Genomic DNA, 26,766 nt, shown 5'->3' with positions numbered 1-26,766 from the left:
AAAGCTTTTAAAAAGATTTTGCTCTGTATTCCTTCTAAGGCAAAATTCTTTCTATTTTACCGCTTTTTGCCTATGGTAAATTCAGAATCAAAGAAAAGGCTTGTTTACATTCTTAACTACTTAGATTTCATTAATTTTTAGCTTTAAGGGGGCATTTTTATTCCTAAAGGCAGGAAATACAAATACATATATAAATACAGCAAGGATGAGTAAAGAAACTCTATACCATTTTTTTTAAAAAGTGACAACAGTTCTCACAAAAGACTAATATTCTTACAATTAATTTTTCTAAAATCCATAGCATCAATTACCATTACTGTTTTATCTGTAACACATTTTTTCCTTACCTCTTCATTAATATCAATAATATCTCCCACTTTCAGCTCCAGTTCATCCTCATTTTGTGGAATGTACTCAAAAAGAACTTTACACTGACGCTTCTTGGTCTCTAAAGAAAGTAACATAAGAGATTAGATTAAGAATTATCATTTTTAAAAACAGTATATTTACATGCCATGTTTATAGTCACAGGACTTATATGAATAAATAAAAACAGAACATATGAGCATTCTAAACAGCTAATCACAATCAGCCCTGGTTAGCTTTTTACCCCAAGCCCCACACTACAAATATTAAGGCTTCAGGCAATAAAATCTCTTTATACATCTTATCCCACCATTTACATAAAAGCAAAATATCCAAATACCCATTACCATTTTTGAGACTAAAAAAACCGACAATAAAAGACACTTTTGGGACAACAAATTCATCATAGACAAGTCCTCTAGGCTAGTGATTTTCAGACTTCCTAATCAAGTCTGGGAACACTACTTAAAATTAGTACTTTTACGACTATAGAAAGAAGCAGTAAGATGTACAAATTTCAAATTTATTTTATCTTCTTTAATAACTATTTTCAGACAGGTAAAAATGAAACTCATTTATGTGAAGATAATTTTACTTTAGCTTTTCAAACAAGCTTCATTTATTCAGAAATGATCATTTATAACCATTCGCGCTTGTGTTCTCAACCTTTTTCAAGCTCTAAGAACTGAGAACTCAGACTCACTCCCATCTTCAAAAGTGAATCATTAAGCAGCTATGGGTAGATGATCAGGAATAGTTGACTACTTCTTGATACTCAAAGTGTGTTTCTTAGACCAGCAGCAACAGTGTAACCTGGGAGCTTGTGAGATATGTAGTATCTCAAGCTCCACCCCACAACTACTTACTAGGAACTGAATAAAAACTTCCCTCGAAATTCATATATTGAAACCCTAACACCCAATGTGTTTGGCAATAGTGCCTTTGTGGGGGTGGTAAATAGGGTTAAATGAGGTCCTAAGGGTAACACCCTAATGAGATAGGACTAGTATCCTTACAAAAGAGGAAGAGACATCAGCCCACCATTGCCCTCCCCAACCCTCCAACACAAAGGAAAGACCAAGTGAGAAAACAAGGAGACAGTGGTCCTCTACAAGCCAGAAGAGGGGCATCACCAGAAACCAACCCTGACAGCATCTTGATCTTGGACTTCTAATCGTCCAAAACTGTGAGAAGATAAATCTGATGTTTAAGCTACTAAGTCTGTGGTATTTTGTTACGGTAGCCCTAGCAGACTGAATTTTGAATCAGAGTGTGCACTTTAACAAGATCCCTAGGTGGTTCTCAATCTTGTACCCAATAATTCAGTCACCCTGATCTTTAATTCCTTGAAAATGGAATACCCTATTCCATCTCACACTTAAATGTATTGTTTCTTTTGTCAAGGAAATTTACTTTCATCCACGAAGCCCACCTTCAACTCATCTTCACTTCTCAGCTTAGAAGACACTCCCAAATAGCTTTCTTTTTCTTTTTTTTCTTTTTTCTTTTTCTTTTTTTTTTTTTTGAGACAGTCTTGCTCTGTTGCCCAGGCTGGAGTGTGGTGGCGCAATCTCAGCTCGCTGCAACCTCCACCTCCTGAGTTCAAGCGATTCTCCTGCCTCAGCCTCCTGAGTAGCTGGGATTACAGGTGAGCGCCACCACACCCAGGTAATTTTTGTATTTTTAGCAGAGGCAGGGTTTCACCATGTTAATCAGGCTGGTCTCAAACTCCTGACCTCAGGTGATCCACCCGCCTGGACCTCCCAAAGTGCTAGGATTACAGGCGTGAGCTACCACGCCCAGCCACAAATAGCTTTCTAAATTAAATACTCTTCTTTTGTGCTACTCTAGCACCCTGTACTTACCACCCCCTATTCGCTTCTGCAATCCACCCAGCACCTAGCACAGGGCCTGGCTTATTCTAGGTATCTGATATGGTTTATTTGTGCCGCTATAACAAAATACCTGAGACTAGGTAATGAAGACAGTACAAATTTACTTCTCACTTTTCTGGAGTCTGAGAAATCCAAGATCAAAGTGCCAGCAGATTTTATATCTGGTGAGGGCCCTCTTGCTATGTCATCACATGTCAGAAGGGCAAAAAAGGGCCTAAGCTAATACCCTCCTGCCCTTTCATAAGGCACTAACCCATTCATGAGAGCACAGCCCTCATGACTTATTCATTTCTCAAAAAGATCCTACCTATTAATATCACCACAATGGAAATTAAATTTCAACATGAATTTTGGAAAGAACCATAATTCAAACTACAGCAGTATCTGCTACATATTTTTGAATGAATTAATAAACAAATATCTAGGTCTAACTATATGGCATCATTGTCAACCAATATTATCACAAGAGTGTCTACACTCCATCAGTAGCCTATCACCAACAATCCTAACAAGATTTTTCTTAATAATTTAAATGCACATTTAAAGAACAGAACTTGAGAAGAAAACATGCACACTAGAAAAAAATTAGTGATAAAACTTGAATACATAATGAGTAAAATATTTAATATAAACTACAAATATTTCAAAAATTAGAAAGGACAGGTTTGAACTGGAGCAGATATGGAAGGCTTCAAAGAAGAAATAAGAGTTATACAATGAAATATGAGTAAGATACAAGAAGGTGGGACAGACGTGACAGATATTCTAGAGCAAGGAAAACAGTTTTACTAACAAAGTAGGATTTGGTGATACAAGGATTCTAAGGAGAGAGGACAACAAAGGAGAATCCTAAGAAGTAATCTGGACAGGAAGAATTTCACTGCATCAAATCATGATCTCCAAATAAACTCTTTGTAAAGAAAGATGTCATGCTACAATAGAAATATCAGCTGTACTGGAAGTCAGAAGACTTATGTTCTGGTACAGTTGTCATTACCTAGTTATTTCACTGAAATTCTCTAGGAATCAATTTCCTGGGCCATAAAATTACAATGCAGAACTAGAAAACCACTACAGTTACCTCAGCTCTGACATTCTGTGAATCTATGGAATTGTTTATCAAGACAAAAAGTAATCTAACTTCACCCCCAAAACAACAAAAGAAGCACACTACATGCAACCAATAGCATGGAAAGGTACAAAACAGAGATAAAACCATCAAGTAGATAAAATAATTGAGTCTCCAAATAAGAAAGTTACATCTGTGTAAGTTTTTTTCCCCTTCCTAAAGCAATTAATAATTTGTATCTGATTTTTTATTGTAGTTTTTATAATAAAAGAAGCCAAAGAAAGCAAACAGACTGGACGTGGAGGCTCATGCCTGTAATCCCAGCACTTTGGGAGGCCGAGGCAGGAGGATCACGAGGTCAGGAGATCAAGACCATCCTGGCTAACACGGTGAAACCCCATCTCTACTAAAAATACAAAAAAATTAGCCGGGCGTGGTGGTGGGTGCCTGTAGTCTCAGCTACTCAGGAGGCTGAGGCAGGAGGATGGCATGAACCTGGGAGGCGGAGCTTGCAGTGAGCTGAGATCGTGCCACTGCACTCCAGCCTGGGGAACAGAGCAAGACTCTGTCTCAAAAAATAAAAAAAAGGAAAAAGAAAGTGAACAGTAACCATAATTTTTTAACTAACCTAGAGTTCACAGTAAAATTTTTCACATTTCACCTTTCACTAGACCTCACGGTAAATTTTTAAGTAATTTAAATAGTTTTTTGCGTGCTATAGGAAAACTTCTCATCTCTTGAAATACAGTGTCCCTAAATACCTTTGCAAGTTGTTCCAGTGACCTTGAGAAACTGTGCTCATTAATGTGTTATTTGCAGTTAGCACTTCATAGACAAGAGGCAAACAATCCATATTATTGAAAAGAAATGTCTATTTTGTTCAAGGTGCTCTTACAAGAATAAAATCCTTTCTTTCTGATAATTTCAGACCTTTTTTAAAATGTGGTTTCTTTTTCATGAATTTTAATATCTCTTAAAATTGGACTCAAGGTGAAATGGACTACTCATTAGCCCCCACCCAGGCAAGTCAATGAAGTCTGAGCAGCCTAGTTATATTTTACCCAAGAGCTTTATTTCTTCCTCTCACACTAAACATAATTTTTCCCAAGTAGTTTGTATTAACAGAATCATTTGCAAAAAATGAAAAAAAAAGATTCATTTAATCAAAGGAAGGAGTCACATTAGATAAAAACATCTAAATAGCTATTATTACCACAAACTATGAGTCATTTATTTTAAAAAGAAAAAATAATTCCACATTATTTCATATTTAAATAGGGTTCACTCATAAATTGAGGTGACTGCCTATATTGAATCCATCCATTAATTTAACTGCCAGCACAATTAAGGGGGCACTTTGAGATTTTTCACATTTCAAACTGTACAAAGTCAATAAATGTTAATTTCTATAATGTATCAGAACCCATGCTAAGCACAAAAAAGAAGAGAGGTGTCAATAAAAGGATACATGAAATTAAGTCCATTTTTTAAAAAACACTGTAACTAGTATTTTCTTTTCTTTTTTTTTTTTTTTTTTTTTTTTTTTGAGACAGGGCCTCACTCTGTCACCCAGACAGTAGTAAGAACTCTGTTCACTGCAATCCCTGCCTCCCAGGCTCAAGCAATCCTCCCACCTCAGCCTCTCAAGTAGCTGGGACTACAGGCGCTCACCACCATACTGGGCTAATTTTTGCACTTTTTTTGTAGAGATGGGGTTTGCCATGTTGCTCAGGCTGGTCCTGAACTCCTGGGCTCAAGTGATCCACCCACCTCAGCCTCCCAAAGTGCTGGGATTACAGGTGTGAGCCACCACACTCAGCTATTAGTATTTTCTTATCATAAGTAACCTTTAATACTTTCCAGTTCTACAAAAAAATTAATTGTACAAAAATTGTCTTCTAAAAATCATTATATAAGTAAAGCTACTAACAAGGAAGAGAATAAAGGAGGTACAGCAAACGCGGGGACATACTGCATTTCTTTCATGTACCAGCACTATTCTGAATTCTTCACATCTCCCACACAACAAAGCATTAACACTCACTATCTCATTTACCAATGAGAAAAAAAGGAAATAAAAAGTTAAATAATCCATCAAAGACTACATAGTTAAAATGAGGCAAAACTAAAATTATATCCGCTTCCGGAATATTATGCCCACTTCTAAGCCTTCTATCTTTCCACTATAGTATGCTGTCTCCTTTACAGATTTACATAGTACTTTGACATAGCTCATACAGTCCAGTCACACTGGATTTTTACTCCTCAAAAATACCATATACTTGCTTATTTCTGTGGGTCTGCCAAAGGCTGCATTTCTTCCTTGAATGCTATTCTCCCAATCTCCATGTGCTTGTATGTCCTACCTAAAGAAGAGCTTCAATATACTCTGCTTGACAACCCCAGTACAAAATTACCTTTTCATCTAAATTATCACTACACATATGTCTCTCATACAGTTCTGAGTTAATAGTATAAAACACCAGAATAACTGTAAACATTTATCAAGCACTTACAATTACTTAACATGTTAATGCCTCTTATAGCCTACGAGAAAATTATGACTATCATCTCTATTTTATAGTAACTTGATGTTCACCCCTGCTAGACTGTGAATTCTGAATCATCCTCCATACCCAGCTTTATGTGGCAGATTTAATTAATTGCCTAGACCAATATTGTTTCTCATGATCATACTACTCACAGATACAAAGGCATTTGACACACAAGAGTTCAAAAATTTCAGAAAACTTTACATGTTTAGTATTTTTAAAAAACAAAACCAAATTGTGTGAAATTTCAGACTCAGTAAGGTTACCGCCCTTGTTCTTTTTCTAATAAAACAGAAAATCTCTAATTTCTAAATGTGAGTCATCAAGAATAGTTAGGTATTTCATGTCTGAAAAATAGATGTAAATATTCAGATCAAACAAAGCTCTTAAATTATGAAACCATTTCTCACTGAAGACTGTTTTTAATGTTTCCATCAAATGCTAAAATAAGAGCATACCCCAATAAGAAGTGGGAGGTTGAATGCTAAAACTTCAGAAATAACAGCAAAAGGATTTTTGACCCAATTTTTGGTTCCAGTTGGCTCTGGAAAAAATATCTTCAGGTTTTATTAAAGCATTAAAATTTATTTAGTCAATTTTTAAAATAAATTTCTTTCTCCACCAGGCGCAGTGGCTTATGCCTGTAATCCCAGCACTTTGGGAGGCCGAGGCAGGTGGATCACCTGAGGTCAGGAGCTCGAGACCAGCCTGACCAACAAACATGGTGAAACCCTGTCTCTACTAAAAATACAAAAGGTAGCCAGGCATGGTGGTGCACGCCTGTAATCCCAGCTACTTGGGACGTTGGGGCAGGAGAATCGCTTGAACCTGGAAGGCGAAGGGTGCAGTGAGCCGAGATCATGGCACTGTACTCCGTCCTGGGTAAGAAGAGCAAAACTCTGTCTCAAAAAATAAATAAATAAAATAAAATAAAAATCAATTTATTTCTTCAATAAGCAAATAATCAAATGTTATGAGAAACACTGATTCGGCCATTTTACATGAATGATGAATGAATACATCATTTTCATGTAATGAAATATTCATTACATGAATACATGACATATGTATCAATCAGCCATTCATACAGTTGTATCTTTTTAAAAAATTTTCTCGCCCAGAGCAGTGGCTTGGGTCTGTAATCCCAGCATTTTGGGAGGCTGAGGCAGGCAGATCACTTGAGGCCAGGAGTTTGAGACCAGCCTGGCCAACATGGTGAAACCCCATCTCTACTAAAAATAGAAAAAATTAGCCAGGTGCAGTGGCGTGTTCCTGTAATTCCAGCTACTGGGGAGGCTGAGGCTGCAGTGAGCTGAGATTGTGCCAATGAAGTCCAGCCTGAGACTCAGTATCCAAAAAAAAAAAATTCTCATCCTTAGCAATAAAAAAAATCGTAATGCTTAGGCCATTAAGTGAAAGGCTCAAACTGTTCAAGATACTGACTACTTTGCTGAGATGTTCTACTTAAGACACTCAAAATTTTAGAAAATCTTCATTATCACTATCATGAAGAAAAAGATAATGTGATCAGAGGTAAAGTATTATGTCTGTAGCATACTTTCAACTGATTCCATTAAAAAAGTATATGTATATTAAGATAGAGCCAATGTGAGAAAATGTTAACAGCATATGTAGGTGAAGGGTATACTATGTTCACTGCACAATTATTCCTTCAACTTTTCTAGGTATTTTAAAATTTTCCAAATAAAATAGAAAGTTAGAACAGCCTACCCTGTTCAAGAGGGTAGGGTGTTCTAACCCCAAGATGATCTAGTCATTTGAGTGAGTCTTTTTCTCCTTATCAGTCAGAATATTTCAATGTCAAAGAGCCACCATGAACCAACACACTCATTTTTTCAAAAGGTATGCTGCAAAGATGCATAGTCAGTGGACATAATTTGACAGCATTCAGAATGTTACTATTTTCTTCAGCACTGACTCAAAATAAGAAAGCATACTATTTGCTACCCAAAGGTTTTATGGGAGTGAAGTAATGTGTAGACTGGCATTATTTCAACTAACTTTTCACGTGCAACATCATCCCTTGCAGTATAAACACTAGTGATCTATCAGTATCAATCTCAATGTATCTTTTACACTCAAAATAATTAACTACATGAAAAATCACTTCTGCTGTAGCGTGAGTTTCCACTACTAAGGAAAATACAATTAGCAAACACTATGTATTCCCTCACGTGTGCCAAGAGATTTCATCTGGTATCAATTTCTTCCAAATGTAAAGTGAAACATCTACCAATATTCCACGCTGACTGCTAATATTCTGATGCTGAAACACGTCAATTTATTTACTCTCTAAACACAATATTTTAACATTATCTTTGTGGCTGATTTTACAAGGGTGTCAGAAGTAATGTGACTTGCAACCTGTTTTTGCTTTGAGAAATGTACATTTGTTCTCTTCTCTGACTTTAGCAACTTAACAGTAATCAACTTTTTCCTGAGAAACACTATTCCATGTTTGCTCTAAAAAAAATTAATACTTCCTTGTTTTACCAAATGAGCTACCATGCTTAGCAATGGATCATAGCAAAAGTTTTCACGGCTTCATTACTACCCCAAAAAAGCCAATATACTGGAGACTAGAGAAGAATAGCTCACTAGTCCAATCCAGTTTTTGGATACTCAACATCATTATACTTATTTGAACCTCTCCTTTGTAGTTGCTTAGACAAAATTCAACACATACACAGATTCATTTTGTCTTGGCACACAGGGATTTAAACTGAACATATATACTGCAGTGTTTACACTATTAACCTTATGTTAATACAGTGGTTTTGGGTTTTTTTAAATTAATATTAATAGTACTGGTTAGTTGTATCCTGCTACTATGTAACAATACAATGAGCCACTTTTAAATAAGTGATCTATTTTGGGAATTAGAGATATGATCCAAACAGCAACAAAAAAAAAATCAAGTTTAATAAACATAAAATAATACATAAATGACAAGAAAACAGAAAAGCAAAAACAACTTGCATCCTGTTTTAAATGTTAGCTGACACTAAATAACCAATTTAGTCCTTGCAGCACATGTACTTTAAAAACAAGTTATGGAAGATCCTTAGGAAAAAAAGGCCTAAGCTTCCTGGCACCAACTGCATAATGATTTTTCCTTCTTACAAGAGAAAAGAATTTACATCCAGTGTTCTTACAAAAGGCAAAATTTACTGTATCCTTTCCTATTAGAAGATAAAGTGAAAAAATATTCAGAACCTTCAACCTCTTTGTCTAACTTCTACTTAAGAAGAAACTTATCCCTTTATAGCTCCCTAGAGTGAAAGAAAGTTGTAAATGGATTTTACTATGGACAGAGGTCATGAAAAAACCTCCCGTGGGCCTAAAAATTCTCCCTCAGCACAGACATTCTATATAGAGGTTCAGCTGTATGATATAAAACTGTTATTTGTCCCCCAGTCTCCAAGCAGTTTCAGAATTCATCATCATCAGAACTGCTGAAACCGTCCACCTTCAGGCAATAATGCTAGAAAGCAGTATATATAATATGCAAATATTCCCTGGATATTGTATTTCCTTGAGAAACAAAGAACAAATAGAACCCTAGAATTGGTCTAAGTGTCATAAAATCTGTTTCATTTTTATGACAACCTGTTTTTATTTTATGAAAATAATCAAAGGATGATGTAATCCAAAAGTAGAGGTTTCTCCAAACTTGACAGACAACAGCTTATGAAAGTAATAGACTGAGACATAAGGGGACTCTATAAAAATTATTAATAGCCTTACAATTACAATTTGGGAAATGTACGTAAACAAAATTTCTTTATCGTAGAATATTTTGTACTACAGGGATTTATACACCATAATTTCAAAGACATTAAAGTAAATGTGATTAAATACTCATTAACTATTAACCCATTTATGCCAGAGGTTGCAGTTTTTTGAATTTTTGCAATCAGACCTTGGCAATGACCTTGAACAGCAGGATGGTAATAACTCCTACATTCTTAGCATTCCAATAATGGGGACACTAGGCATAGATGGGTTAAATCAAATTGACCATAGTAATAAGTATGCAATCTCTAGGCTAGCATGGTGGCTCACGTCTGTAATTCCAGCACTTTGGGAAGCCAATGGGGGCAAATCACTTGAGCCCGGGAGTTCAAGAACAGCTTAGGCAACATGGCAAAACCCCATCTCTACAAAGAAAAATACAAAAATTAGCAGACGTGGTGGCACACACCTGTAGTCACAGCTACTCAGTAGCCTGAGGTGGGAAAACTGCTTGAGCCTGGGAGGTCAAGGCCGCAGTGAGCTGTGAATGCACCACTGCAGCCAGGACAACAGAGTGAGAGTCTATCTCAAAAAAAAAAAAAAAAAAGTATTCAATCTCTGAAGGGTCTTCTGGTTTTACTGTGTTAAAACATTTGCTATGTGCTCCCATAACACCGTAATTCTTTGTACACGTTTAATATTTTACACTTTTTAAATAAGTTTCTTTTGTTTTTTGGAGCAGAGACTGGAGTGCAATGGCAGATCTCGGCTCACCTCCCGAGTTCAAGTGATTCTCCTGCCTCAGTCTCCCAAGTAGCTGGAATTACAGGCAAGTTCCTCCACGCCCGGCTAATTTGTATGTTTAGTAGAGATGGGGTTTTACTATGTTGGTCAGGCTGGTCTCGAACTCCTGACCTCAGGTGATCCACCTACCTAGGCCTCCCAAAGTGCTGGGATTACAGGCGTGAGCCACTGCACCTGGCCTTAAATAACAGTTTCTTTTCCAAGAATGTAAGCTCTTTGAGAACAGCAATATTCCCTTTTTTTGTTTTGTTTTGTTTTGTTTTTTTTCTTAACCATTTTCTCACCAGCAGCAAATAAAACTCAAGAGTTTAAATGATCTTTCTGAGGTCATAAGACAGACTCAAACCCTTATCTGATTTCAAATGTAATGCTCTCCTTCTTTGCCAAGTTGTTCCCCTAACATATTTACACAGTACCAAATCCTTACAAGGTAATTTGCAAGGCCAACCACCTTGGAAATGTTTATGTTCAGATGTTTAACAACTGAAGAAAAAGCACTATCAAAATTCTTGTATCTATGCTAAGAATCAGCAGATATTTCAGAATCCCACTAAATAAATGGTATTAAAATACAGTTAAGGTAAAATGGTAATCATTCAGCAGAGTCTGAAAGATAAATAAGAAAACAGAGCCTCATGCTTTAATTTATAATGATATTGATTTGTTATTGATTGTACATGACTAAAAATTAAGATTGACTACACAGGGCAATAACTAGTAACATGAGACTTTGCAGGAATTTACTGTAGTTGTCTACAAAAGACTGAACTAATTTTTCTTAATTTAGACACAGTTATAAAATATCCTTCTATTTTGATGTAATTATGCAGGAAAGGAATTATTTACATACTCTTCTTAATGTTTTTGGTTTGTGGATGTGGCTGAATTCCTCCAGCTGGAAGTCCATAGGTGCTTATTCGTTGTACAAGACTTGCTACATTCCCATGCCTTTCCCGTTTGATGGGCAAACTGTCATCCTTGAATTCCGTCTCTCTTTTAATTTCCTACAAAAGGGAAAATAAATAAAGAGGCAAGTTAAGTTATATTTTTTATATTAAATCCTCAAATGTAAAACACCAAAAAATAGCTACAGTAATTACTATATAAATCATAATATCAGTAGTTTCCAACCTTTGCTCTGCTCAAACATATCTGAAGAATAAAACACATTTTGGTAACAGTGACTCATGAGTTTAAGTTTTATCAGAACTGGAGATGAAGATAAAGGAAAGAGAGGCTCAAACCCCACCCCCACCACTCACCCCAACTACAAAGAAACACTGAGATACAAAGACAAACAATAATTCAAAGTCAGGGGTAAACAAACTTTCTATAAAGTGCCAGATAGTAAATATTTTACAATTTGCAGACCATACACTTCCTGTTGCAACCATCAACACTCTTATGTGTGGTATAAATGCAGTCAGATATTTAAATGAATGAATATAACTATGTTCCAATAAAACTTTATTTATAGACACTAAAATTCTAATTTCAAATAATTTTATATGTCATATTATCCTTTTGATTTTTTCCAACCATTTATAAAATTCTCAGCATTCTTAGCTCATGGGTCTTACAAAAACAGGTGGTATTCAGACTTGTCCTGTGGGCTGGTAGTTTGATAGCCCCTGATCTAAGTCATGGCTATAAAATAAGACATGTGAACCATCATGGAAAAGTATAAAATTTTACTGGAAGACATGAAGACAAAAACAAAGTTATGCCATATTCAGTAACTGAAAACTCAGTATCATAAAAATATATCAGTTCTCCCTTAAAATTGATGTAATATATCAATGCAATTCAAATACACAAAAAATTTGGAGCAGCAATTTAATAAGCTGTTTCTAAATTTATACAGAACAAAAGGCTAAGAACAGTGAAAATACTTCAAGGAAAAGAAAGCGGAGGGAGTTTTTGTTAACGAAAATAAAAAGGAAAACTATAACGATACAATTAGACAATGTGCTACTGGCATAAAGACAGACATACTGATAAATGAAACAAAATAGGAAATCCATAAACAGACAAACTTGATTTAAAACAGAAAAAAATGAGGAAAGATGGAATCTTAAAATACATTGTGCATGAAAAACGTTCCATATTTAATAGGGAATGAAACTGGATACCCATCTCACACATTTCATATTAAAATTAACAATTTTTACTTGATATGGCAAGTATTATATATGTGTGTGTGTGTGTGTCTGTGTGTATACATATATATATATATACTTTTTTTTTTTTTCTTCAGACAAGGTCTCCCTCTGTTACCCAGGTTGGAGTGCAGTGGCATAATCATGGCTCACTGCAGCCTCCACCTTCTGGGCTTGAGCAGTCCTTCCACCTTGCCTCCCAAAGTACTGGGATTATGGTAGTGAGCCTCGGTGGCCAACCAAGTATACTTTTCTTAACCTTTACAATAGAATATTTCTATTTCAAGTTTATAAATTCTTATGATTACAAAAGTATTACAGATTGTTTTAAAAGTATCTTGTGAAAAGGATTTTTTTTTTTTTTTTTTTTTTTTGAGGAGTCTCACTCTGTTGCCCAGGCTGGAGTGCACTGGGCGCGATCTCTGGTCACTGCAACCTCCGCCTTCTGGGTTCAAGCAATTCTCCTGCCTCAGCCTCCCGAGTATCTGGGACTACAGGCATGCACCACCACACCTGGCTAATTTTTTGTATTTTTAGTAGAGACGGAGTTTCACCATGTTGTCCAGGCTGGTCACAAACCCCTGACCTCAGGTGATCCACCTGCCTCGACCTCCCAAAGTGCTGGGATTACAAGCGTGAGCCACCACACCCGGCCGAAAAGGATTCTTATAAAACATACTTCAAATACTTGAGAACTGATAATGTGCTAGTTTTTTAACTCAGTGCAAAATAACTATTATGTACTATAATTATTACTAGCTATGGTTTTTTTAAAAATCAATGTGGAACAGGAAAAGAAGAGTACTGGTAACCTATCATTTCCAAAATTTGAGAGTTGTGCTGTTGCAGGAAACTGAGGACCAGAGAGACCAATATGGAGAACAGGAGGATTGTTTATTTAAGGTATGCACTGGCTCAGTAGATTCATATCCAAAAAGCTGAGCCAGTACATACCTTAAATAAACAATCCTCATGTTTCCCCTCATATCGTCTCTCCAGTCCTTGGTTTCCCGCAACAGTGCAGTGCCCAAAAGGTGTACACGTTTCATTAGTAATAATTCTGATTAAGAATAAATGTTTTTTTCTTTCAGTTTCTGTGTATTATTTTTTAAATGGCTAAATTGTTAAAATATAAACATTTATTAAGTTACTCGAATCCAACAGTAAGAACAACTCTTAGGTCTTTCTTTTGGTGTAGGAGCATCATGAAATAAGGACTGAGACAATAATGGTGTTGTGTAAACCAAGAAAGTTTCGGAATCTCTGGCATAGCAATTGAAAATGAGAATTCTTAAATAAATTTTTTACTCTTAAAAGCTGATTATCTTAGTATGATATCAAAAAACACATTTTTTTTTGGGTAGAGATAGCATCTTGCTATGTTGTCCAGGCTGGTCTTCAACTCCTGGGCTCAAGTGAGCCTCCCTTCTTGGCCTCCCAGGGTGCTGGTACTAGTTTTGCCCAGCCAAAACCCATAAATTTTAAAATAACATTCAGTTATATGTTAAAAAGGTAAAAAAGCTATTACCTTGTAAATAAGTTCTGGCAATATATGTCCACAAGTGTCAACCGAAATAAGACACTGAATGAATACTATTCCTTAATGAAAATCCTGGTTCAACAAACACTAAAGTAAATTTATATTTGTACTACCTGACATAGTACCACCTTTCTGCTCTTTAGCATTTTCATAAACACTTATTGAGCACCTGCTAGTACCAGGCAGCAGCTAGGCATACAAATGTTAACAAGAGAGACTGTCTTTTGTTCTCACAGTACTGTACATTTTACAAAAGAATACAAAAAATAACCAGGCAGTTAAAATTCAGTGTAATAAATATCCAAAAACTGAAAACAATCCAAACATCCATCAAGTAAATGAATAAACAATGGAATACTACTCAGCAATAAAAATGAAGAAGTTATTGATACACAAAAAAATCCATCAATTTCTAATTCTGATTGAAAGAAGCCAAACACAAAATATACATGGTACATTAAAAATCTTAGAAAATACAAACTAATGTATAGATTAAAAAGCAGATAAATGGTTTTGTCGGGGTAGGATCACAGAAAGAGAGACGGACAGTAAAGTGGCACAAGAGTTCTTGATAAACACATAGAGCCTCTGCATCTTCATTGTGCCAGAGGTTTCATGGTTGTATACAATTGTTTAAAAACTTACTGAATTTTACATTTTAAATGGATGCCATTTATTGTACATAAATTATACTTCAATAAAGGTCATTTTAAAAAATGTTCATGATAAATGCTATAAATAGAAAACACCAAATGCCTAACACAGGAAGTGTAGCTAACATAAATTCAGTGGTGTTAAGGCAAATCAGGATGACTTCTCAGAGAAAGTGACATCTCTACTGAGACAGAAAGAATAAATGAGTTAGCAAGGTACAGAGAAGGCAATAGGAAGAGTGTCTTAACAGGAAAGAATAGCATATGAGCAGGCCGGAAGGCAATGGGAAGCACAGAGCTTCTGAGGAATGAAGACAACACTAAATTTGCCTGGAGCATGGAAGGAAGGGAAAGATGATAAGGGTGGTAAAATTCAAGAATAGCAAGGCGAGCAGACGGCTGATATAAAGCTCTCTGAGTCTGGGTAGGCAATCTGAAATACAGTAAATTCCCACTTAAAGTCTTTGATAACTTCTTGGAAATTGTGACTTTAAGCAAAACAATGTACAAGGAAACCGATTTTAGCATAGGCTAGTTGACATAAACAAGAGTTAAATTCCTGTGGCATACCTCTGGGTCACAAAAACATCACCAAACTTATAAATAAAGATCAAAACACTTCCAATAATAAACACTGAAATAAATGTGAGCTATACATACATTTAGTAAAATTAATAAAAACAAGTAAGATAACTATTTATGCACCTATTCCAGTTCAGGGTTTCCAGTGGCCAGAGCCTATCCCCACTAGTTCAGGGTGCCAGGTAGGAACCATCCTTGGACAGGACACCATTCCATCGCAAGGCACACTCAGACTGGAAATGATGTAGATACACCAATGAACCTCAAGTACGCATCTTGGGGATGTGGGAGGAAACTGGAGCACCCAGAGAAAACCCGTGCAAACATGAGAATATGCAAACTCCACAGACAGTGGCCCCAGCTAGGAACCAATTTTTTTCCATCAACATTACAACAAAACGACACTGAACAAAATGAATTCATGTGAGGACCTAATAGAAGATGAGATGCTGCCATAGTGGAATAAGTTGGGGGAGGGGGGCAGTACTAGAGTTAAATATACCAGGTGAGAGCAGAATGTGCCCTAAGTTATAATCGTGACAAAGGGGAGAAACACTGAAAGAGTCAGAAAATATTCAAGAGGCAGAATCTAGATAATTCAGTAGATACAACCTAAGAAGAAAGAGTCAAAGATGATGCCCAAGTTCCTGACTTGGGCAACTGCTCAGATGTTGCCATGCACTAAGAAAGCAAACATATCAAGAGAGTGAGAAGATAAGCCACATAATGGGATAAAATATTTGCAAAAGATGCCTAAGACTGTCATTTGAGATATACAAAGAAATATTAAAAGTCAACAATAAAAAAGCAAACAGCCTGATTTTTTAAATGGGCAAAAGATCCGAAAAAAATCTCTGTGATCTCTCCTAGATTCCCTATTCCGGAACAAAAAAAGATAGGGGAGACATCCTTTGCCTCTGCCATCAAGAGACTTACCTCTAAACTTGTGACCCTTTTTGTGACTAAAAAATCAGTAGGTACATCACTAAAATGTTATGTTCCAGGACAGAAGGGATTATGTTTTATTGTATTTCCACTGCCTAAAACAGTAGAACCAAGTAGGCACTAAAATACTTAATAAACTACTATTTACAACTGGTAAAAACAGCAAAGCATGAGACAGTTGTATAACACTCTAATCCAGAAATAAACCCAACCAAATATATAAGTTCCGTATATAATAAATGAACTGGTTGGGTGCAGTGGTTCATGCCTATAATCCCAGCACTTTGGGAGGCTGAGGCTGGCAGATCACTTGAGGTCAGGAGTTCAAGACAAGCCTGGCGAACATGGCAAAACTACCTCTCTACTAAAAATACAAAAATTAGCCAGGCGTGGTGGCACACACCTGTAACCCCAGCTCCTTGGGAGGATGAGGTATGAGAATCACTTGAACCCAGGAGGCGGAGGCTGCAGTGAGCCAAGATCACACCACTGCGCTCCAGCATGGGTGACAGAGAGACTCTGTCTCATCCCCCAAAAGAAGTAGTAAATTAGAAGCTCAAACAGCCATTAGTTGTGAACTATTTAAATAAACTGCAGTACATGCATTTGATAAAATACTGTAGTCATTAAAGAATGATATATCTATATTAGAAATGATATCTGAATCACACTATTGAATAAAACAAACCAATTTTACAACACCACATATATAAAACATGTTTCTATTAAAAATACATGCTACCCAGAAGCTTCTTAGCCAACAATATGACACAAATATATATTTACAGGTATGAACTAAAAAACAAATGTAGGTAAAGACGACGACTTGATTTTTTACTAGTGAACCCAATTTTCTTGACTCTGAACTCCCATGTAACTCTGGGTAGAAAACTAAACCTTGTCACTTTCAAAAATAATGAAATCCAGGGCAAGGCCACTGGCACAAGCAGTATCTAGTACTTTCTCTGGTTGGGGACAAACAACTAATCTGCAGGTATCACTCAACGTACTCCAAGCAGCTTCCTGGCACAGCTGACAACATAGTTACTTCCATGTCCCATACCAAATCACCACATACCAGATGCTATCTTTTTCTTCTACTGGGCAGCCTCTTCAAGCTAGCATATCAATTCATTCATTATGGTGCACTGTGTCCACAGGAAATAAGAATCTACTTTATACGAAACTTACCTCCTTCAGGAAAGGACTGAAAGAGAAGTGTACCTTGTTTTCACACTCCCTTTTACTCTCCACATTATAATTCTCCCTTCCCTTTCTTTCACCAAATTCTTGATCTCCTTGTAATGCCTCTTTGCTCCTATTGGAATCACTTTGGTCTCTTGGATATAAGAAATTTACAGCCTAGTTCTTTGTATACCTGTCTCAACATTATACTTTCAGTTGATCCATGGGAGGTGGGAAGGGAGACAGACCAAGAGGAGCAAGAACAGGTATAGTTCTTCATTGAGTGTAGGAGCACACCTTCACAGACTTCTCTAGGCATTTATGCCTACCACACGTAGGATTTCTGATGAACATGACCTCTTCATGTAACAGTTCAAAAACTGTTTCTTTTTTTAAAAGAACAATACATATTTTTCAATCGGGGGAGGGGGAAGTCTGTTATTTTGGAAAAACAGTTAAGTGGGTAGAGAATTTTGAAAAATTACTAAGTACAAAACATGAAAGACACACAAATATTTCCCTGTTTTTATTGGTAATGCACATAAGAAAATTACTTTGATTTGCTATTAATAACACCCATCAACCTCACAGTTTTCGGACTGCACTAAGTATTTTTGATATTAATAAAAACAAAATCTACATAAAAGACTAGTAGTTACAACCTCAACATGCCAAAGAGTACTTGCTCATTTTGGATTCTCCTGTCTGCCTCATAAGCTACCTACATTGAAAAAATAAAATTCACACTTCTGAGAGCTACTGTTGCTTCTAGTACAGGAGACCAAGCACTTGACTTACTATTCAAATCCTGTTCCTCTTGAAAGTAACTCCAATCTGACCAAATGTGATAGAGGACAGGTTCAGGAGACAGACAAACTGTATACAAATCCTGGTTCCATTGTGTTCATTTGCTGTAAAACAATGTTAACATGATATATGAATTCATTGCTCAAAATCTAGAACCATTTTAGGAACCTTCTATTTTCTCTGGGACATAATCATATCTAAGAATACTAGATATAATAAATCTTCTGAAGACAAAAGATACAAATAAAAGGGGGAAAGCAACTTAAAAAATCTTATAGTCTACAATGAATAGAAAAAACCCAGGTTTACAGCCTTCCAAATACATACTGCCAACTGAGATGTTACCACAAGTACAATTTTGGTTAGACCTCAAGGCTCTAGGCAAAATTACAAATAAGGTAAAGTTTGCTGTGAGGTCCACCACCTTCTCTGGAACTCCTCCGAGCTACAATCCCTTACTACTAGAAACACACACATACACTCTCACCAATCTACTCTTTTCCCTAGTTTCTGGAAACATAGTGCCTCTACCAGACTACTCTTTGGCTATCAATTTCAATAGCAAATTTTATCTAACATAGCAAAATTTACCTACTACCTAAGGTATTAGTAAGGCTTCCAGTGTTTATTCCTTCCTCTGCCCTTCATTCACTTTTACCAAAAGAGCCAGGAAATAGCATACATATTAACATTGCAGTATTTATTTCCTACCAACATCACTTCCTTTCCCGACTTGGAAAATAACTTCAGGAGATGTAGTAAAAAAGAGTCCTCACTTGGAAAGCAATCATGTATAGTCAAAGCAAACTGTGAAAAACTCTTGAGTTTCATACTTCAAATGAGGGAAGCCACCTGCACAGTAGGTAATGTCAATACAAAACTTGCCAAGAAAAAATACAATATGGATAATCTCCATATAGATAAGAATGTGCTATACTGATTGGTTTTGCTTCATAGATAAAGAGTAGGTAGTACAACAAGAGGATAAAAACTGAAATACATATGCAAATGGTGGGGGAAGCTAAAAGGGTATATCTACTCTTCATCTATTAAGGTAATCAAAGATACATAATTTTGATTGTATTAACCAAAACAAACAACTAAAAAGATAATCAACAAAATTCACAAACCACTCCTTCATGTTGTAATATGTCCATATAGTAATCTGGCTATCTAATCATGGCTGTGGCCATTATCATGATTTGAAAATAGAAAGCAACTTACTTGTATTCCATAGACTCAAAGGTCGCAAAGAATAACAAAAACCAGGTGAGAAGTCAAGAACTTCATTTCATTTCTCAAATGAAACAGGCAGGTTACCTAGTCACCAAATTCCTAAACACAGTAATAATTCTGCCTAAGCTATTTAAAATCTAAGGAATATACTTAATTATTTTTAATTTAACATTCAGGATTTCCAGAAGTATATAAAATTAGTATCTCCTACTTCACAGAAGCATAATCGGACAATATGAAAAAGTGGTATTACTAAAGAATAAGGAAAATAAGAATTAAATGTTTATCTGGTATATACTGCCAACTATTTTAGCTCTGACTAATTTTAGGCTTACATTTTAAAAAATAGTCTAGAAATGATTGATTTAGATTTTAACCTAACAAAATGGCCTACCATACTCTTGAAGTATTTTTGTTTTTTTTTAATATAAGTAATAATATATAAGGAATATCCAGGAAAAACTACTTAAAGTCATTTGATTTTCTTTTTTATTGTGATTAAATTAAATTGGATATTTACTAAAGCGCTTAAGTTCAAAGAAAAATGACCAACAAGAAAAAATGTCCTTAATATGAAATCAATATGTATCGTCTAAGTGTCAATAGATCAAAATCGGCAAGGAAAACAAAAATGACAGATATAGCAGGACTACTTTGAAAGTTTCTAAACTTCTCTCCTCTACTATGCTTTTTGTTACACAATTGCTCTCCACGTTTTGGACAAAGGAACCTCCTATTTAAACTATTCCTCCTGTATTCAGAGAAGGCAAAAGTAGAAATCGGGTGGGGGAAGTTATATAAATTCACTGTCAGTGGCATCCTACTCCTTTCCTTTTTTCTATCCAGGAATGTAAATGAGAGCCAAGTGAAGTACAGTGGAAAAAAACACTCAAGAACTTTTCTTTACTCATTCTTTCAGACATACCACAATGATTGAAATGAACTGAAAATAACCCAATATTTTATAATGGTCACATTTTTCCTAATAGTTTTGTTCATCTAAAAAACGTCATTTCCACCTTCAGGCCTAGATGAAGGGGTTTAAGAATAAGAACTGCAAGAAAATGAGGGCTAATGTGTTTACAATTTCTTCTAACGGAAAAAACTTGAGGCTTACATGGGAAATTCTTTCTCAAGGATGCTAGACTCCTTGAGGCCACAGATGAGAGTGACACAGCAGGCAAGTCGTGCTGGGTCCAAGGAGCTAGAGCAGGAGATATCCCAGAAGTCCAGCTCTGGCACTCAACTTTCCTGACACCTGGTTTACCTTATTTCTACAGTAGTGACCAATCTGAAATACCTTAGCCGAAACAAAATGTATTAACTCCTAAAGGGAAAAAATGAGAATGTAACTTTCCAGATTAAGTCCAAGGCAAACATTAACATGGTTTATATATAATGTCTTGAATTTCTTGAATTTCTATTTACAGTATGAAGAATAGTATGTAAAAGGGGGAAATGGTACAAATAATTCCATTTAAAAGATTTGTTTTATAGGAAACAGTCTTTAAAGCTATCTACCAAATTTTTAAACATGGAAGAAAGCTGAGGGAGGGTTATAAAGAAAGGTACTTTTCACAATGGATACTTCTATATTGCTTTGACTTTTGTTTCGACATATACTACGTCTGTGATTTAAAATAAAATAAAAGATTTGGTGTACCTACAAATAACAGTGTTATGTCATTGTTATAGGGCATTTGGAAAAAGACACATATGCTATGCGAGTACACTTTATCAAATGTAAATCCTTATATATATTTTCTAGTATTACCTGTATAAAGTATTTCTCCAACTCACTGAATATAGTCTATGTGAAATTCAGAATAGTATTATCTAAAATAACTCAAGTCACAGAATGAATTACTCTTAATATGTGTGTAAAATAGTTAATGCTTTAACAGTAACAGAAAACATACTATGATGTATCATCAATAACTATACACAACTTTGGCATTTTTTCAACCGTTTTTTATTTTTATTTTTACTTATTTTCAATGAAGATTTATTTCTTGCTTAAGCAACATATTCAACACAAGTGGAAATGGAGATCTGTTCTTTTCTCTAAATAAAAATTGCATATACTTAAGGTATACAACATCTTTTGACATATGTGTAGATAGTGAAATGATTACTACAGTCAAGCTAATAAACATCTACCATTTTCATTACAATTCCCAATTAGCCAGTAAACTTGTCTTCCATTTAATATTCTAATATCTGCAAGGTTTTCTCCCTTAATCTGTCTCCAATTAATGAAAGTAAATCAAACATCAAAATGTTCTCTATATGAACTATTATAAAGCTAGCTCTTGAATTGTTCTATTAAAGTCGCCAATACATTTCTATAAATATTGGAAAACATCACTGACATCCATCCAAAAGATCTAACAGTTTCATAAAGCAAAAGATTTTTAAAACTAAACACCATATAACACCAAATTGTCATTTCCTTTACTTAAATATTTCTTCTTATGAAAACTGGAATAACAACAATCAAAAACTAAATCAGCATCCTTCTAAAAAAAAAGAATTTTTTTTAAATCAATGAGACTTTCCAAAGTAGCTATATACATACATCTCTTATTCTTCATATTGCTAATTTTTCAAGTAGCTTTAAAAAAGATTTTAATTATATTTAAAGATTTAATGTAAATACAATTTACATTATATTTACTGTGGAAATCTGCAAATAAACTGAAAATAAACATTTTTAAATAAAAGATAATTTTTCAAACTAATTTTTTAAAAACCTGTATTCTAAACGAAGAGAAAAAAATTGCTAGAAATTTAGGTTGAAACCAAGAAAAAACATCTGAGTGATTTTTATTCATTTGTCAGCTTCCTGAAAAACTTACTGGGTAATTTTTGTTTTCTTCTTCCTGACTGTATCAAAAAGTCTAGAACACTTTATATCAAGGTCAAGAAACTCTTCAAAAGGGATCAAAATTTCATTTTAAATTTAAAAATGTAAGTAACAGCAGTTCACTTACCAGCACCTGAGACATCTTCTGTTAACATATCCACTTATTTTTTAAAGCAGCAAAATAAAAACATTATAACATTAACAGGTTGTAAAGTAAGTAGTACCACCTCCAGGATCACTACAAAGCTCACAAAAACAAACTGCTTCACTGTTCACAGATTGAATCCCCTTATCAACAAATACTGTCCTGCTAACACTCTTTTAAGTACAGCGAATAAAAATACTTTGTTAACCTTCTCTTTTGATATCATTCTGCTGATAATTCTCTGCTTTTTCCATGACTCTCTGTGCTCTGGCGCTTGTAAAATTCACTACCAAATGCACCTTCTAAGTATTCCTCCTCACCTGCTCCTCCCCAGCCTCCTCAGGTGATCAGACTCTGCACCCTTTTATATGAAACTCAGCAGTGAACAGAGTCCACCAATAATTATTCAATATCTCCAATTAGTCACTTGCTCTGTTAGGTTATCTTTCTTTCTTTTTTTTTTTTTTTTTTTTTTTTTTTTTTTTTTTTGAGGCAGAGTTTCGCTCTTGTTGCCCAGGCTAGAGTGCAATGGCGTGATCTAGGCTCACTGCAACCTCCGCCTCCCAGGTTCAAGCAATTCTCCTGCCTCAGCCTCCCAAGTAGCTGGGATTACAGGCATGCACCACCAAGCCCAGCTAATTTTGTATTTTTAGTAGAGACGGGATTTCTCCATGTTGGTCAGGCTGGTCTCGAACTCCAGAACTCAGGTGACCTGCTCGCCTCGGCCTCCCAAAGTGCTGGGATTACAGGCGTGAGAGTTATCTTAAATCTCATGTGTTATCTTAACCTTCAGAAGCAAGTCATAACTTAAAGGGTATCAACTACGTTTATTACCTTTTTGCTGAATGCAAATCTATTCTTTTTTTTAATGGCAACTAATATTTAAACTTTTCCAAACACTAGCTTAATAACAACAGCTTAAAAACAGCTATTACTATGCCATTTCTTTTTTGAGACGGAGTCTCACTCTGCAACACAGGCTGGAGTGCAGTGGTGCGATTTCGGCTCACTGCAACCTCCACCTCCCGGGTTCGAGCACTTCTCCTGCCTCAGCCTCCCGAGTAGCTGGAATTACAGGCACCCGCCACCACACCCAGCTAATTTTTGTATATTTAGTAGAGACAGGGTTTCACCATGTTGGCAAAGCTGGTCTCAAACTCCTGACCTGAGGTGATCTGCCTGCCTCGACCTCCCAAAATGCTGGGATTACAGGTGTGAGCCACCACGCCTGACCTACTATGCCATTTCTAATAGAAAAGAACTTTTATAAGTATTTAGACTGAGTAAAAACCTTACTTATGAGCAAGATAAGCAACTGTTATGGATATGCATTACAAGCATCACCATCTAGATTTTCCCTTACAGAAAGATGGAGTAGGTGTTTCCCTATTCTTCCTGCTAAACATAGTTTAAAGCTCTGGACCTTACATATGTAAAAAATAAATAATTAATTAAATTTTGAAAAGAAGGCAGACCAGCCAGGGACAGGAACTGAGCAAGTTCCTCAGAATCTGAGGAACAACATGGCAGTGAGTTCACTAATATTCTTTTTGCCTATATCCCAGGCTAGGTACTGGAGAAGTCTGCAACATAGAAATGCCAATGCAAGCAGAGAAGAAGAAAACAAAACTCAAGAAAAGCCCACTAGTGTTAGCCCTAGCCAAATGACCAGGAAAACAGGCAGACTGGCAAGACAGAGAGCTCTTAGACAATAACCACTGTGCCACAGTCAAACACCACAGGGACAAAAAAAAAAAAAACTGTAGCACCAGTCCTGCCCATGGTAGCAATGACCAAGTAGGGAACCTAGACTTCCATCCTCATCAGGCTATAATAAGGCGCCTCAATCACCACCATAGACCCCATTTTCGCCCCCAACCACCACCCACCAGCGGCATGGTTACCAGAAAAGGCCAAGTATACAGCCGGGACTTCCCTCCACACTAGGTGAAAACAAACCACACCTTCCTTCCCCCTGCTGTCAGCGGAGGCCATATGGACAGCACTAATGAAGTACATCTGCCTCTCCAGCCAAGGCCGGTATCAGTGGAAACACAGCGGGGAGCCCCTCGCGACAACTGTCAACAGAGACCAAGTGAGGCACTGGACTTTGGCACAATTCATTTCACTTTTTTCAGCATAGATTTCCTCTTTAGGAAAATAAAGCTTATATTTAGATCCAAGGTCCTCAACCAATATTGACTGTTATAAATATTTTTACCACTGATACTTCTACCAGGACTTGAACACAAATCTTCAGCTTTTAATAACGAGGCCCCAGAGATGTCTGCTTTATCCCCAGTCTCAGTAACCGAAACAACTTTCCATAGTCAATTTAGCCCCTTACCTAAAATGAACTACCTTTTTTCCATTCCAAAGGACTCAACAAAAAAAGATCATTTCCACAGGTCATTTTTCTAAACACAAGACTTTAGTTCCACAAAAAAGACCTAACAAAATTTGTTTTGCCCTAAGAAGTTAGAACTTATACTCAAATCCTAACACACTAAAATCTTTTTTACTATCTAGTTTAAGCAAATAGACTAATCAAGCTAACTGCTAGTTCCACATTTTCTCATTTTAACTGTTTTCCTCTTTATTTTTCTCCTTCCTTGAAAACTACTAACTTCTTTCAAAAGGGCAATTTGAAAAGTTCTGCCTTTTTCCCTATTTTATTGTTAATACTTAACAGTGCCTGCCATATCATAGGTATTCAAAAAAATTTGTTGACTAATTTTATAATTTAGGTGATTTTCTTCTCCAATTTCTCCTTTCAGATATGAATGGGCAGTTCTTGAGCAAGAAAATAACAGGATGAAATAATAAATTCCACTATATATCTACATACAAGGAATAGACACACAAAATCTAATTGCTACCAAACAATCCTAACAGGTGAGTTCCCTGCTTTGACACAGGAAGAAACTCATGCTCTAGGGTGAAGCATCTTCAGAAAGAACACACAACAGGTACCTGTGTGGATATAATGGCAAGGGCACGGTGATCAAAAATAGTCAAACAGAGGTCTACACATCCTAATTCCAAAGGCCGTACTCCTGTCACAATGCCAAACTATCTTCTTCCTGAAGTAGCTCTAGTAGAGTAGCTAGAAACCCAAACCATCACATGCAGCCTACTTTGTCTAATTTCAGGGATCCTTCTCAAAGGGAATTCATTCCTTATCTACTCTGCATTCTCCTGTGTTTTACTGGCCAAATCTTGTCAGAGATGTTATTCTAGACCACCCAACTTATCAATGTCATTTTCCACCTCCCCAAGCATTTTTGTTCAAAGTGCTTATGGCTATCAAAAATTAACCTTTTCTTATTCATTTATTCTTTTGCATATTTGTCTGCCCCACCATTAGAATATGAACTCATTAAAAAAGAGTGAAGTTATCTGTGTTATTCACAGTTGTGTTCTTGCCACCTATAAAAAGTCCTAGCACAAGGAACCTCAGTAAATATCTGAATAAATAAATGAGTGGCAAATAGATAAAACAACTGAATTGGAACACCAAGAGGCGGAGTGTAGGGAGGGATATGCCACAGTACTACCGTGTCTCTTTCTAAAAAATACCACAACAGAGGCTACCTGGGGAATTCATACTCTTTTCAGGAATACTGAAGAGACCCACTATCTAAATAAAACTGAAAAGCCTGTCACAACTATTGCAAAAAGGGACATGCGGTTGATTTTTAAAAAGATGTACATCAACTAGAACATTCATACATTGCTGATGGAAATGTGAAATGTGAAATGGGACAATCACTTCAGAATACAGTTTTTCAGTTTCTTATATACCCCAGCAATCCCACTCCCAAGTATTACTCAAAAGAAATGAAAATATATGTTCACAGAAAGAGGCATATATCAATGTTTATGACAGCTTTACCCCTGATATTCAGAAATTGAAAACAATCTAAATATCCATTAACAGGTAAAAAGAGGATAAACACTGTGGTATACATAAAATGGAATGCTTCTTAGCAAAGGAGAGCAGACACAAAAAAGCCAATCATTATTAATTATACTAAATTATTATAAAAGCAAAACTAATCTAGAGTGACAAAAAGCATATCAGTGGTTGCCACTAGCCTGCAAGGCACAAATGCAATAGAACACAAACTTTTGCAGATAATGAATGTTCTAATATCTTAATGTTATGCTAGCTGCATAGGTATATAGGTATAGCTGCATAGGTAT

At 35.9% G+C, this 26,766-nt stretch overlaps 1 protein-coding gene across 3 annotated transcripts in view; it reads right to left on the bottom strand.

Annotated features, from left to right (window-relative positions):
* Positions 1–26,766, bottom strand: part of CD2AP (CD2 associated protein) — a 147,355-nt gene that overhangs the window by 82,149 nt on the left and 38,440 nt on the right. For all 3 annotated transcript variants that reach the window (XM_004044151.5, XM_055391932.2, XM_055391931.2), the window contains exons 3-4: positions 11,293–11,446; positions 348–448 (exon numbers count right to left, since the gene is read on the bottom strand). In XM_004044151.5, the coding sequence (XP_004044199.1) occupies positions 348–448; positions 11,293–11,446 (255 nt within the window). The remainder of the gene's footprint in view (positions 1–347; positions 449–11,292; positions 11,447–26,766) is intronic.

Source organism: Gorilla gorilla, chromosome 5 (assembly GCF_029281585.2).
Source record: "Gorilla gorilla gorilla isolate KB3781 chromosome 5, NHGRI_mGorGor1-v2.1_pri, whole genome shotgun sequence".
Classification (NCBI taxonomy): Eukaryota; Metazoa; Chordata; class Mammalia; order Primates; family Hominidae; genus Gorilla; species Gorilla gorilla.
Note: the sequence above shows the minus strand (reverse complement) of the source record. Positions and strands in the feature narration are given on the sequence as shown.